The 16,215-nt window shown below is 41.0% G+C and overlaps 1 protein-coding gene across 1 annotated transcript in view; it reads right to left on the bottom strand.

Annotated features, from left to right (window-relative positions):
• Nucleotides 1–2,644: 2,644 nt before the first annotated feature.
• The window catches only part of C6H20orf96 (chromosome 6 C20orf96 homolog), a 41,906-nt gene continuing 28,335 nt past the window's right edge, over nt 2,645–16,215 (bottom strand). Inside the window, exons 6-10 of the mRNA XM_075278619.1 lie at nt 12,294–12,451; nt 10,685–10,786; nt 7,658–7,744; nt 6,593–6,711; nt 2,645–2,858 (exon numbers count right to left, since the gene is read on the bottom strand). Coding sequence (XP_075134720.1) covers nt 2,798–2,858; nt 6,593–6,711; nt 7,658–7,744; nt 10,685–10,786; nt 12,294–12,451 — 527 coding nt within the window. The 3' untranslated portion in view covers nt 2,645–2,797. The remainder of the gene's footprint in view (nt 2,859–6,592; nt 6,712–7,657; nt 7,745–10,684; nt 10,787–12,293; nt 12,452–16,215) is intronic.

The following is a 16,215-nucleotide window of genomic DNA, read 5'->3' as shown; positions in this document are numbered from 1 at the left end:
GATCATAGAAAAATAAACACTGTATATACAGAACTATAGGGTTACCAACATCTTTAATCTTTCTGGTTTGGTCCAATTGTCAGTCACTTGTTCAATTCTGTAAAATCTCCATCAGCACCTCAATGCATTAGGCTTTGGTACTCTGCTATTGGCTGGTCATTTCAAGACCAGAAGACAATGTCTCAGACTACCAAAGCAACAGGTATTTTGTGCTTCATAAATTCATTGTGAAATTTACAGTGTGGTTGTGCCTCCGAAGCAAGTTATGACTACTCTTATCAGTGGAAATACATCCTCTGAGACACCCACCGATCCTGTTCCTGACTCAACAATTTGAGCATATAGCCATTCATATCAACAACTAGGAGGATAAAATAATTTTTATTTCTTTAAACAAAACCATTTAACATCATGTAGATATTAGTGGCTAACAATGTGTGATGTTACTTCTTGCTGGATATTATGTATCACAAATGTTTATTTAAGAAAATGCTTATATTTTTCTGAGGTCAAAGAGCAATGACTTCTTGCCATGCCACTGCTGGCACATATGAACATGGCAGTAGATATCATGTTTGGCACTGAATAGTGACACAATCTGTACTCCACAGCTCATGTCACCTTATTACATATTTCATAATCCATAGTCTTCATTAAAAGGCTTCCTTCATAAAACCTTACCCTACGGGCATTAATCAGTATTGCACGGAACTTTCTAATGTGCACCCACACACCATATTGGCTTGTGGAGGTCAGTGGTAAGGATGGAAGATTATCCTTATCCTTATCCTTACTGCTCTTTGAGCCGTGTCCACAGTGCTATAATTTGTTTGTAGAATTGCTGCTTGACAAAAAAAATAAGCTTTTTATTCCTATGTAAATGAGCTCCGAGTGCAGTGGGGGCATGTTCTGGGGTGGTGAAGCATCGCAGCAAGATCTTCATCCTGCTCAATACCCTTCCCAGCAACACGGACATAATCACAGATTTCCCTCACGTCCTACCGAGCAAGAGGAAGATCTTGTTGCAATACTCGGTCAGAACACCCCCCAATGCACACTTACCTCATTTGTATAGGAAAAAAACAGCTTATTGTCAAAATTAAGTGGCCATTCTGCAAACAAATAATAGCACTGTGTACATGGCTCTGAGCACTATAAGGTACAGGGGTATGAGATTTCGTTGCAGGTTCCACTGAAAATTGTCAGAGAGAAAAATCCTTTCTTTCCGCCAGTTTCAGTACAAAACTGGTAGAAACCGAATGGTTACTCGACAGACCCCTTCATAGTCTAAGGGTGCATGCACATGATGTAATGCAGCACTGATTCTTGCACGATAACTCGTGTAAGGATCAGCGCTGCAAAACAGAATCCTATTGACTTCAATGAGTTCCAATTAGTGCGCGTAACACATTGACATCAATGGGAGGCTTTTTAACCTTTAGGCACAACTCATCCAGCTGTTACTTACAGAAGTACTCCGATGACTCTGCAATAGTAGGCCTTATCACTGATGGCGACGATAGGGAATACAGAGACTTAAACCGGGACTTTGTTGAATGGTGCCAGTGGAACCACTTCAGGATTAATGCTGGGAAGACCAAGGAGATGGTGGTGGACTTTAGTAAATGGAGAAGTGCTCCGACCCCGGTGGAGATCCAAGGGACATGCATTGAGATAGTCAGGACCTATAAGTATCTGGGTGTGCTCCTCAATAATAAACTAGACTGGGCTGATCACCTGGAGGCACTGCACAGAAAGGGCCACAGCAGACTCTACCTGCTCAGGAGGCTGAAGGCCTTCGGAGTCCGGGGGACACTTCTTAGGGCCTTTTTCAACTCTGTGGTTGTTTCAGCCATCTTTTTCGGTGTGGTCTGCTGGGGTAGCAGTATATCAACCAGGGAGAGAAATAGACTTGACAGGCTGATCAGAAGGGCTATCTCTGTCCTGGGGAGCCTCCTGGACCCAGTACAGGTGGTGGGTGACAGAAGGATACTGTCCGTGGTGACCTCCATGTGGGAGAACAAATCCCACCCCATGTATGGGACCTTGATGGGACTTGGCAGCACTGTAAGTGACCGTCTGCTTCACCCCAAGTGTGAGAAGGAGCGCTATCGCAGGTCCTTCCTTCCAACCACAACCAGGCTGTATAATCTACGTCAGACCAAGCGAAGATCACTCTGCACAGAAAAGTAATAACAATGATTATGACTATGAAGTCTTCCTTCTTTCTCTTCTGTTCCTTAGCTGCTATGGGCTCCTAGTACATCTTCTCGTCTCAGCATATGTGTGTCTACGTCTGTAATATATTACTGTGTATTATCCTGTATCTGTATTACTATGCTGCTGTAACATGCTGAAATTTCCCCACTGTGGGACTATTAAAGGATTATTTTATCTTATACATTGGACCGCTGCTACTGTCATCTCTTTTACCAAACATTATCCCCACAGCATTGTTATTTGAAATATTATATGGCCCCCTCTTGTCCTATTCACACACAACGGTATTAGTCCTGTTTTATTGCTATGAATTAATGTTTGTTTTCATTTATTTATTAATGAGCTTGTGTATATGTCTACAGATTTCCCAATTTGTCTGATGCAGCTATAGATATGAAATTATAACTTCATATTCATTACACTGGATTATTTGGCATTATAAATTATATACATAAACAAAATCCTTGTTGTATCATCTTGTTCAATGGTTTGTTGTATAAGAGCAAAGTGTAAGAAGTAACTGTACATGAAGTGTGCAACAAGTTGTCATCTTACAGACTGTGTCACACACCACGCACTAGATATACATTGGCTTGTTCAGGGGGATATCCAGGAGCACATCTTCATCAGCAGGACAACTAGAGAAAACCGAGCGGATCAGAATTAATGTATGCTTTATAAATATCCATTTCTCTAACGCTATTAAAAGTAAAATAAAGTGTGATTATAATGGCTAGATTACCTGCAAAGGGAAAAATAAAAACATGTTCTTATGTGCAGTCTGTGAGCAAACAAAGGGCTCCAAGCCCAAAGAACTTCAATTTTAATAAATCACATAAAATCCAGATAAGACATGACACTGGAAGATTTTCTTATGTGTTTCAGGTTTAAAACAAACCATGAGTGTAAGTTCACACAGGGATTTTTGGTAAGAATTTTGAGGCCGTATCCACCTCAAAACCCTGACCAAAAAGACGGCTCCTATTGAAATCAATGGGAGCCGGTCAGTTCTTTTTTTTGGGAGCCGTTTGTTCCGGCTCCCAGAAAAATAAGTGAGATGCTCATTCTTTAGGCCGAGTCACCTCGCGATTTGACCTGAAGACGCTCCCTCCTCCGGACTAGGCCCATTCAGTGGGCCTAATCTGGAGCGGAGTGCGCAGCTGGATGCCGATGCAGTGCACCAGCTTTCAGTCATGGCTACCTGGTTTTTGGTCCGGAACCTGAGGCGGCCTTCACCTCAGGTTACGGACCAAAAAACTCCTTATGAACTTACCCTTAGTCATAGTATGGCAAATATTAGCTACCATGATGTTGTCTGAGGAGACTACCTACATCAAACTGACAATTGATCCCACAAGTATTTTTCAACTGAAGCTGTTTGAGTTGGTGGCTGAAGGGGTTAAATTAGGCACTGTTACCAGTAGGCAACAATATTGCATACTACAATTGCCTTATTTCATTGTTGCCTAGAGTTCATAAACCTGGATTTCCTCTTAATGAGAACCAAAGCCAGTGGGTAGATAGCCCCTTATGATATATGGGGCTACCTATGGAAATCCTATTCCTTATGCCACTTCTTGTTATTCATGTCATACAGTTAAGAGTGTCCCCATGGTGAAATGATTTCTGCTCTTCATAAATGTTCCTCGCATCATGAAAAGGAAGTTGATAATATCACACAGAGATTATTACAGAGTGGCTCCTCCCCACCCCCGTCTATTAACAGAGCAACCAACATTGCCAAAACAAAAAATCAGTTAAAAACACCAAAGGTAAAACTAATAAACATGGTCCAATAGTCTTTCCTTGTAGTTTTCTAAGATATATGCTACCTCTTTTATTACTTGATCCTCAATTGTCTGTGCTTGTGGCTCCAGGATACCACTGTATAGCAAAGAAAGGTATGCCCATAGGCAATTTTATATCACCCAGTTCTTGTTCCACCAAATGCTTTACAAATGATACTTAGTTGTGGCACAGAGGGTCATTTAAGTGCCGTCATAACATTTGTACATGTTGCAAGGTGATGCAAACTGGCAAGGATTTTGTTTCCTTTTCTAAAGTCAAGTCCTATACTGTACATCTATATAGTCAATGCAAAACCACATATGTGGTCTCATTAGTTTTTTGCATCACCTGCCACTTGCAATATATTGGTTGCCTTACAAATAGTTTAAAGAGTAACTAAACTGTATCTCTTTATTCTTACCTCGTTTCTGTACTGAGAGCTGTTTCTGCCTCTCACTTAATGTTGCTGTGTACCAAAGTAAAGGCTATGTAAGATGTAAAAAAAAAATGAGGGTGGGGAGGGTCACATCAAACAGTTATATCTGGGACATTATAAAATAAACAAACTTGCTTTTGGTGACATATGAGAGAGGAGATTATCTTCTTTCACATGACACTATGGTTGTAGTGCTACGTATCTATTTTCAGATATATAATATATATGCCAATCCCAATCCTGACTGTATTTTCTACCAGTGATATCTCTGGAAATAATTTAGATAGCACTGTACGCAAGTTTGTACATTTTATAATATAAAGATATAACTGAATTGACCCCCCCCTCCTCATTTTCTCTACATCTTACACACCCCTACACGGTAACATTCAGGGAGATACAGGATCAATTCTCTATACAGAAATAAGGGAAATAATGAAAAAAGGGAGGAGTTCACAAAAAAGGATCAAAATTTGTTAAGAAAGTATATTACAACATTTATTAATGACACAAATACTGACAGCATATCACAAGTTGTGCAAGTGTTTAGTTACGCTTTAAAAAAAGAGTATGAAGAAATGTGTCTGATGTCCGCCGTGCCAAAACCAGGAATGTATCAGCGGCATCCCTACATTTTACCAATGTGTCTACATCTAAAGTAAAAGGAATAGAAAGTGTGTGCTGTCCTGATCGAGGAGGAGATTGTACCTGGAAGCTAATGAATCGTGAAATTTACTAGATGTTTATCCTAGGCATAAGTGTCCTTCATCTGAGCCAAGATGTCTTTCTGCACTCCTGAAGCATGACTTTTTTTTTATTGTTTAGTTCTTATGCTGTTCACGTTCATATAATCGATGCAGTTTTAAATGACTCATTTCTTTTGTGTTACCTTTATATTTTTTAGCTTTTTTTGTGAAGTGGAAGTAACTATCTGTCAGCATAAGGTGATGTGAATGTTACGTTAGGGTTTGTTGTAAACTTTGAACTGCTGGTGTCACGTCTTATCCTGGTTTCATGTCATTTATTAAAGTTGAAGTTCCTTTTAACCTCGGCTGGAGCCCTTTGTTTGTTCAGGAATGTGCTAGAAGCAGGTCCGGGGTTTCTCCATGCAGCAATGTGTGTGGGATAGCTGAGCTGGACTTTTGCCCTTGGTTCCTATGTGTAGCCACTGTTTGTAATCTCTTGTGTTGTGAGTACAGCTGTTCATGTGCCACACTTCTCCTGTTTTCAGTTGTAGAGACAAGAAGAAGCTGGCACCAATGTCAGCCATTTTAGCTCTCATGAGCTACTATTTACATTACCTGCTCACGTACAGACTCCCTCCTGGTGGTCCCAGGGAAGCTGAAGGGTTCAGGTTTCTGTCTACTAGTTATTATCTGCACTTTCAGAAACTCGTGGAGTCATGTAATGCTGAGTTCACACAGAGTTTTTTGGAGCAGATTTTGACGCGACATCTTCCTCCAAAAAACGCCTCAAGCGTTCTCCTCCGGATTAAGCCCAAATGAATGGGCCTAGACAGGAGGGATTCTCGCACCGCATAATCCGCGGCAAGATAGGGCAGTCCTCAGAAAAAAACGCTAGCGGAAAACAAGAAATGAACGGCTCCCATTGAAGTAAATTCCGCGGATTCCGCGTCAAAATCCGGACCAAAAAAACTCTGTGTGAAATCAGCATAAAAGATCTCATACATGGATATTCCCTTTCATTAGCAGCTGTTTTATGCAGAATTTAGGCATGCAACTTTAGATGCATTGTTTTAGCCAAACACAAGAGTGAGGATACAAAAGGCAAGTGATGCAGGAAAGTCTTTCCGCTTTACTTTTTCTGCTGTTTTTATAATCACTTATTTCGCTAAAAAAGAACTGCATAAAAAAATATGGCACCAAAATGACATGTGCAATTCCAGCCTTAGGGTGCCTTCACACGGAGTAAACACGCGCGTATTTTTGCAAAATACACTGTAAAAATACACGTATAAAAATAAGACTCCCATTGACTTCAATGACTATTTACAGGCGTATTTTTACACGTGTAAAAATATCATTGAAGTCAATGGGAGTCTTATTTTTACACGTGTATTTTGAAAAAATACATGCGCGTTTACTCCCTGTGAAGGCTCCCTTATTCATAAACATCCATTACACTCACCTGGGCATGCTAAGCAAGAGTTCTCTACAGCGTCTGTCTGTTTCCTCTTTCCATGACTTACAAAGAGAATTTCCAGTTTCCAGCAACTTCTTAATGTCATCCTGAAGCCCTGTAATCATCTGAGCGAAGAGACTGATTAGGTCAGGATTGTAAATCTGAAGATACAACAGCAAGTCTCATTTCAGAAGAAGACAATTAAAGAGGTTTTCTGGGCAAAACAATTATTTTTTAAAATAGGCCGAGGGAGGTGAAAAAAATATTAAAAAAAAAATTATACTCACCTGTCCTCAGTGCTCCAGTATTTTTCTGTCTCACTTTGTTAAGGCTGGTGATGCAGGACTCGGGGTTCTTGTGAACAGATTTGGATTTGGTCTTCTCTTCGTTTTACCTGATGTCCATTCCTTGGGACATGCTCTGGCCATACTTTCTGACACCTACCTCGGATTTGAGGATCATGTATGCGTGTAAGGTTGTTGTGTCTAACACACAACCCAGAAAGGTGAGCCTCCACTTTCTACCTATAAACTTACACTGCATACGAGTAATACAGTATTATGCGGTGCACTGCTCGGTGCTTATCCTCTTCTATTTTTAATTACCTGGTGCTCCAGTGTCCACCCAGCGCGGTTCGGTCCTCCTGCTCAGCTTCTTCTCAAAGTGAAACCGTATGTCTGCTGTGACATCCCAGATCATGTCTGCTCAACTGCTGACTTGACTCAGAGGTCATTGGCCTCAGCAGCTTCAGAAAAAGACCCCATGACGTCACAAAGTCTCAGCAGTCACTTGCGGCAGAGACTTCTACCGGAAAACAACCACAGACCATGAGGACTGGACTGCGCTGGGAGGCAGTGAGGAAAGGTAAGTATGATTTTTTTCTTATTTTTTTTTCAATACCCCAGGCTGATTTAAAAATTAATTTTGGTGTCCATTTTTGCCTGGACAACCCCTTTAACTTTGAACATAGGGGCAATAACACACATAATATTTACAAGACTTCGGACAGTGTGTATTATCAGGGATATGTTGTGCTAGAAAGAACCTATAACCATTAGCTGTGACAGTCACCTGCTGATATGCTTTAATTTCACTCTTCATCTCCTGGTTCTGAAAATGCATCCTTTTCAGAGACAAAGGCAGAGACTCCAGACGTTGCTGTGGACAAAAAGAAAAAGTTTAGCAAACATTTCCCAGCGTGTAAGTCAAACAAGCGGGAGATGTTAGGAGCTAAAAAGCTGGCAGAAATATGAATGCAACTCTGGATGCAACTGAAGTATAATTCCCTGATTGTTACGTCTCCTGATGGATTTGATCCTGTGGCTTCCATTGGCTTTTTTATGACAGCATTGTGATATATTCATCTGGGTGTTGTGATCCTATTACAACCCCTGAAGGTGAGCAGCTATACATCTCCTCTGTGCATGACCCTATATTAATAGCGGTAATGCACTAGGTACTGCGTGGTACTTTTCTTTTTTTATTTTTCCAGTATAGTACATGATGTCACTCAAGATCACTGCAGGATTAAAGGGATTATCCGGTTTCTAGATTAATGTTCTATCCTTAGGATATGCCATCAATATTAGATCTGCAGGGGTCCAACACTGGGGACGCTGCAGATCACTGGTACTAAGGCAGCACAGGAGAGCCACATTGCTCATTTGCTGTTTATTATGTAAAAACTGGTGCACGTTTCTACAATTAAAAAAAGTTATATGGTTCTGCTGAATGGCCAACAGAAGCATGATATGAATGGAGCCAATAAATAAATAATAATAATGTATAGATACTTGGCTAATCGGAGCATCCATATGTATGGGGAAGTCAATTAAAGTATGGGGACCTTTAGGCTAAGGCCCCACGGGACGACTCGCAGCCAAAAAGCACTGTGGGAAAAACCGCGGCGGCAACGCATCACAGTTCTTCCCGCAGCGTTTTAAATAGAAAGTCTGCTGAGGAAAACTCTGCGGACTTTCTGTTACAATTATATCTATGGGAAACCGCCGTCGTTTCCGTAGATTTAATTGACATGCTGCAATTTTGGAAATCTGCTGTTATTGGAAGTCACACCGTTTCCACACCGCGATTTTTACTGTGAAGTGGGCAAGGGATTCGCTAGAATACCATCCACTTTGCCCGTACTGTACAACACCACGATTTTTCCCACAGTGGTGGCGCCCCGGCCTTATTGTATGTAAAGTTACTGAATATTATATAAAGATTATTCTAAGATATAAACTGTAAAGTTCTATCTAAATAATGTAAAATGTTTGTGACCAGGAAATAAACAGGGACACGTACAGCAAGATAATGTTCAGATATCACCTAATTTTATATATATTTCTTAATAAGGGAAATCTAAGCCCGTAAATCATCCTGCTCAGTGCAGAGGCGCCCCCTATTCTGGTCATGTGCAGCTTACAACTAAGAAGAGTATGGTCAATCATATGAGTGGTTAAAAAGCTGCACATGAGCCATAAACTATGTTCTCTCTACGATGTAGAGGAGCTGTATTTTCTTCTGTACATACAGTTCCATATAAAGGTATATTTTTAGAATCATAACAATAATAATGTAATAGGTCCCAATAAATACCCATAACTGGCAAGCCTCTGAGGTGTATGGAAATAGCACTTCAAGTCTATGTTTAGGTCTAACAAAGTATATATATCTTATTCATACATTTTGCCTACCATCTATCTATATAGCTGGAAAACTATCATCTTTATCTACAACAAAGTGCTGCATCTAGGTCTTATGGAACCTCAATATGTATTGTACTGAGTGGCAAAAGGCACATCTGAGAGCGGCAGTAAACTTTACTGACCAATTGGGTGAAATGATTTGGCTCCTTTTTTGGAGTGTTTCTGGAAGATTTACATGAGGGAAGAATGTAGCTTAAAGAACAGACTCAGCACGGACCCAGCATGGTGCATGCCAGACATAGCTCCGAGAACAGAGGAGATCCCCTGATATCGGCACAGACACCACAGCAGTATCTTTCCTGTCATGTCAGAGATTTCTGTGCTTCTATTACTCCGCTTATATATAAATTTATTACAAAACCCTAGATCTATAGAAGTGATGCAAGAGATGTCCTAATATATGAGCAAGGGCAACATCGGCACAGAGTTTATATGTTCTCCTAATGTAATGTTTGAGTGGGTTTCCTCTGATTACTCCGGTTTTCTCCCACACCAAAGATATACTGATGGGGAATGTAGATTGAGACCTATATGGGAAAGTGATTGTCTTCAATGTCTTTATACGGAATATGATGGTGCTATACAAGTAAGAGAAATATATATGGTTTATATAACACTAGAACTCCAAACTGTATGTGAAACTGCATTAAAAAACACCATTTCAATCTACTTACTGTGTCAGCAAATATGCCACTTAGCTGTATTATTAGAAATTAGAGATTATAGCGATATACCCACTGTAGACAATGAAGGCATATCCTTAGGATCAGTTATAATAGATGCAAAGTTGATAGGTGCAATAGGTGATAGCTGCAGGTCACATCTCTTCATTTTTTAATGGGCAGGTAGGCTAGTGTGTACCACATATGATTAGCTATGTGGTCCAAGTACTAGTCCACAATTATCTTCTAATATTCTTGATATGAGTCTCACTTTTTCACATCCTGCTTTACACCCTTGTGGTCCCAGTAGATTTTCATTTTTTGTTTCCATTATTTTATCCAAGCATGATTTTTTTATTTTTCTATATGAGGTTTTGGTTTTCTTTTTTGGGTAAGAGGGGACAAGTTGTATTTTTACATTTTTTTTTTTTTTAAATGTACCCATTCTGTAGATTTGTGACAAAAGTTGTGACAAAAGTTGTTTGCAGAAACCCATTATATCTGGGATATTTGTCATATCACTTGCAACATCTCATGAAAGTTACACGACATATGCAATAAAATGTAATCCTATGGATGGTTGCTATCACTATGTGATTTTTGTTATTAAGAAATCTCCATGTATCATACTTCCCTACAAGATGTGCAATGGACTGACCACTCATATCTATAATCTAGTGATGGTAATAGTTGAGTTGTAATGCAAAGTAAGGCTTCATTTTGCTCACCTCTACTACAGTCTGCAGCACACCGTCCTTCAGTTTCTGATGACTTTCCAACAAATTTTCAATCTCTGTTTGAGCCAATGCTTCCACATCAGCAGTCTGGTCCTGATGAAGGGGATGTAAAGGACAAAGGCTGTGAAGCTGCATATTTCTGTTCAGCTTCTACATAACATTTGGTAACAATGGAATGGAGGCCAGTACTCTGACTGTAATATCACAGGCACCTTCTCTCGGTGCAGACAACTGGTGATTTATGTTTCTTCTCTTAACAAAGGAACCATGAACTTAATAACTTTTAAGTTTTGCTTTTTGTGCCAAGAGAACTTTGCAACACAACAGTAGCACTCCAGGGATCAGGATACACCGCATGCTCTATGCTTCAGTCAGAATGACCAAGACCAGACCAACACATGGTCCAAGTCCACCATTTTTAGGCTAAACTCTCTGGTACTGGAATGGTACTGTACCACTTAAAAGGCACAAATGCAAAAACGTCAAAAACAAAAATCAAAAAATGCCGTCGGCGAGAACGGGTTAAGCAGGAAGTAAATTTAGTGAAGTCAGCCACTAAATACTAAGGCTTTGTGTGTGGTCGACAACCACAGATGTCACAACTACAGTTGTCAGTCTGGAAAATGAAAACTGATATCAAACAAAGAAAAATTCTGACATCCCAGACACAGGTGGCAGGTTCCAGGAAGTAGATTGGAGTGATGGGTTTAGGTACATGAGCTCGGCTTCAGGTTACCTTTAGATCTTCCCAACAACTTCCTGTCATGCGGATGTGTCATTGTAGAAGGTCACTTCAATCCAGTACAGCCTAGTGTGATAGGTGAGTTGGTAGGAAGTGTGGAAGTGGAGTCTTCCTTGTAAGGTCAAATGTTTGTGTGCAGTGAGTAAGGTATACAGATACCCGACAGAAATTGATCAAGATTGAGATATATCTTTTATTGTGACAGTTCCTAACTATTACAATGAACAAATATATAAAATTGCAATATAGAGATTTTTATAATGATTTCTTCATGCTTAGGCCTGTAAGAATGATAAGTGGGATCCTTACCATCCTCATAGATGGGATTAGGTTTTAGGGATGGAACATTAATCCAAAGATTTATTCAGATTGTCATACTTGGAGTTAGGAAGAAATGTTTCCCCTAATATCGGACACTTGGACACTATAGTCTCATGCCTTCCTCTGGATCAACAGGCAGGATTAAAATTTGGACTTGATGGACTTTAGTCAATGTTATCCATTATTTTACAATATAAAAAACCCCATCAACTTAAGATATGGTTGCTCAGGAGGCAAGTGTGGCACTTGTGGTACCCCCCTTACATCCAAACAGAGCAGAGTAAAAGACTTTAGCAATACACTTTTATTCATCTATATATTTGTATTGCTGTGTTTTATACATCATAGAAAAATGAGTTGAAATGATGCTCTGGTGACTATTGTACTATTATGACTACTAGTATTTTGTCGTCAAAATCCCTCACTGTTTATATGCAGTGGTCTTTTACACAGATGCATCTTTTCAGAACAGACCAGAGTTCAGGGGGATGATGTCAGTTCTTTGACAATTGCCCACCTTATTGTAACCCTTCTCACCTGATGCAGCTCAGTTAATACACACAGCTCTCTCTCAAGTTCTGCAGCCAGAAGAACTTTCACTGAATGGCCCCGGTCGCGGTACTCTCGCAGCTCTTGCAAGTCTTTTTGAACCTCTTTTATTTTTTCCTCACAATTCTGCAGCTGAAGACGCAGATCTAAATCAGGGTCAGAACAGGATTTAGTTCTTTAATTGTATTACCTACCTAATTATTCTAATACTGTTAGAATGTATTGTTAGAATTCTAATTCAATGTTTATATTGTAAAATAGTTGATAACCTTGACTAAAGACATACTCACACACCGATTATGTGCTATGTCCTGTTTAGAAAACCTTTAATTTGGAGATGTACTACTTAAAAAATGGCGCTCACTCTGCTCTGCAATTTTTATTTTTTTTTTTACCATGTATCTCAATGTATAACATTTGAAAGTTGTAAGAAAATTCAACTCGTAATACTTAGAGTCTACCGATAGTCTGCATGTGTCCTGTCTCAGCTGTTATACACCTTCCTGCTTATGCTTGGTTCACATCAGCATTCATATTCGGTCCGGGGGAATCCGCATGGGACCTCCCCGAACGGAATACCAAATGCAACTGCAAGCACTGCGCAGTGAAAGCACATGGACCCCATAGATTATAATGGGGTCTGTGTGCTTGCCGTGCGCTGCCCACACGAATCATACGGACAGGAAAGTAGACTGTGAACTACAGAACATGCGGACAGGAAAGTAGTTCGCAATCTACTTTCCTGTCCACATGATTCGTGTGGACAGCGCACGGCAAGTACATGGACCCCATTATAGTCTATGGGGTCTGTGTGCTTTTACTGGCACATCGCTTGCAGTTGCGTTCGGTAGTCCATTCGGGGGAGCCTCATGCAGACTCCCCCAGATGGAATAAGAACGCTGATGTGAATGAGTTGAATGCACTGCAGATAGAGAGAACATTGACCATTGGGCATGTATCTGAATGCTGGAGTCTTTCCCCGCAACATGCTACAGATTTTCTCATTAGTTGCAGTGTACTGTCCTTTCTACAAATACTGCTTCATGACCCCGAAAAACATTAATTTTACAAGAGCTAATGTTACTGAGCTCAGGGCTATTAGGGAATTAACTCAGTTTAAGTTTTTGGGATACGTTTACAATTGGCTGCCAAGTGCTAATTCCACGAAAGGACTTACATTGTAATAAGAAACAATTCCTGGGAGGTGTTCAGCACTCATGTCTAAGTGTCCTACCTTCTCAATTTTACTTTCACATGACTGATAAGAAGGATTTGCTTTTCGGTATTCACAAGTCAAGGAATTCAGACATTAGCAATGAAATGTTTTCCTAATTGAATATTAAATTAAAGCAAAGATTTAAAAAGTAAATCTGTTTTCTTATAGTTACATAAGTAACACAACGTTTAGAGATTCTCCACCCTATAAAGTGATTTAGTGGATACTTTAAGGACAACCTGAACAGTAGAAAGTGCCCCAAAAGCCATTCCCTTGTGTGTTTAAAAAAACACTCTAGCAAAAAAATTTGCGTTCCTGCCATTTAGATTAGAGTCAAATGATGACTTCAGATGTGACCCCCATCGTGTGACCCCCATCGTGTGACCAAAGATTGCCATGTCACCTTGCAACTCCTTCAATGGAGTTGTACTGCTATCCCGAGGGTGCTGCGACAATCACAAAAAAATTAGAAGTCAGGGTTGTGGCACCTTTGGGGTCACAACATTAATCCATTCACCAACGTGAGTGATGGAGTCGATATTTGGTTGCATGATGGGAGTTGTGGCCATAGTTGCCATTTAGCCCTAGCCTTAAAATTGTGTGTAGCTTAATGTTATTAAATCATTTACTAAGGGCTCGTTCACATCTGCGCCCTGGGTCTCCGTTTTGCAGGTTTCCGTTTCCTGCCCGGAACTGGACAGAAGACGGAAACCTGCAGGCATTTTTCAAACCCATTCAAATGAATGGGTTTGAAAAGTTTCCGGCCGTGAGCGCCTGTGAGCGTTTTGTGCTCTCTGCGGCGAAACTGTTTTTTGTTTTTTTTTAACCGGACACAAAGTCAGACATGCAGGACTTTGTGTCCAGTTTAAAAAAACGATTTTGCCACGGAGAGCACAAAACGCTCACCGGAGCTCATGGCCGAACATGGTCTGCCAGGTTTCCGTCTTCTGTAGGCAGAAGACGGAAACTGAAAGTGGAGACCGGGGCGCAGGTGTGAATCCAGTGTAAGAACTTTATTGTCCAGTTATGTGCTTACCTTCAGAGCACTGACCTCTCTGTATCTCTGATGGATACAATGGGTGAATTTTATTAAAAAGGACCTTTCGACCTGGGCTGCGTTGCCCCTGTCTGTAGCGGGTCGTATTAACCTGATTAAAATGACAGTCTTGCCCAAGTGTTTGTATGTCTTGAGTCACTCAGCCATGCCCGAGCCTCTCCGGTTCTTCCAACAGTTGGACTCTCTGACGACCTCCTTTGTGTGGGGCCACTCCAGGTCTAAAATGAGCTTGTATACCTTCCGGAGGCCGAAACAGCTCGGTGGTACATCTCTCCCCGATCTGTTCCTTTATTACTTAGCTGGCCAGCTTTATTTTCTCAAACCCTGGTTCTCCCCTGGACTGCTTTCGGGCCCCGAGGCCCACCTGGCTCACCATCTGGACCTGCGTATCTTGTGGCCTGTGCTGGAACATCCCCGACTGTTTAGGGGCAGACTTTTGCCCCTTCACTCTCTGGCGGCGCAGGTCTGGAAGCATCTCCATCGGTATCTCAGTGGCGGAGACTGGTTAATTCAATCCTTCCGTTTAATCAAATTATATATAAGGGTAGGGGCTGTCCCCAGAAATTCCTTAAGGTCTTGGGGTGCGTGGTGTGCTTCTCCTGCTACCCAGTATACTCTCCCCCCTCCATGCGCTCGGCGTTGGGCACCTTTGTACCTTGAGTAGGAGTTGTCGAGTTGCTTTGCTCACTGCTGCATTTTCCTGTGTGTGTTCTGGTGGTAGACAGCGGTGGGTTGGCGTTGTGGCAGATCTTTGTTTGTTTGAAATTTTCTTTGTATTTTATTTTTGTACTTATTTGTCTATTTTTCCTGACTGCATCGTTTGTTATGTTACTTCTCCTTCAATAAAACGAGTTTAAAAAAAAAGAGGACCTTTCACCCCCTGGGGCACATGCGGTGTGATACACCGCTAAAAAGCCAACAGTACGCTGAATTTAGCGCACTTTCGGCTTTCCTGTTCTGTGCCCCTGGTGAATAGCTATTGGTGGCGGTACCATAGCTCTTCACAATAGCGTCTATTGTGCTGTACTGTGAGAGGGGGCATTCCTTACCGCCCAGCCATGACACTGAGCGGTGATGAACGTCCCCCCAGTTCTCATCAATTTTTTTTCTTTTAAATGTAGATTGTGAGCCCCACATAGAGCTCACAATGTTCATTTTTTTTCCCCTATCAGTTTGTCTTTTTTGGAATATGGGATGGAAATCCATGCAAACACGGGGAGAACATATAACCCCAGTTCTCATCTATGGACGAGTACTATCAGGAGAGGAGGTAGCTCGTTCCTCACCACTCTCACAGTACAGCACAATAGGCACTGCTGTGAGGAAGGGCGTTCCTGACTGACTGTCAGAAACGCCCTTCTGACTGTGAAGAGCTATGGTACTGGCACCGATAGCACTTCACTGTGGGCACAGAACGGGAAAGCCGATATTGCGCTGAATTCAGTTCACTGTTAGCTTTCTAGCAGTGTATTACACCGCATGTGCCCCAGGAGGTGAAAAATTCTGTTTAATACTGGCTTTTCATATACCAATGTTAATCAATTCCTCCAATGGTATAAAATGCACAGATTTATTACAGGGAACCTGTCAGGTGTATTTTTCACCATAAACTGGTAAGGATGAAGTAATTCTCTTTC

The sequence above is a fragment of the Leptodactylus fuscus genome, chromosome 6 (genome assembly GCF_031893055.1).
Source record: "Leptodactylus fuscus isolate aLepFus1 chromosome 6, aLepFus1.hap2, whole genome shotgun sequence".
Classification (NCBI taxonomy): Eukaryota; Metazoa; Chordata; class Amphibia; order Anura; family Leptodactylidae; genus Leptodactylus; species Leptodactylus fuscus.
Note: the sequence above shows the minus strand (reverse complement) of the source record. Positions and strands in the feature narration are given on the sequence as shown.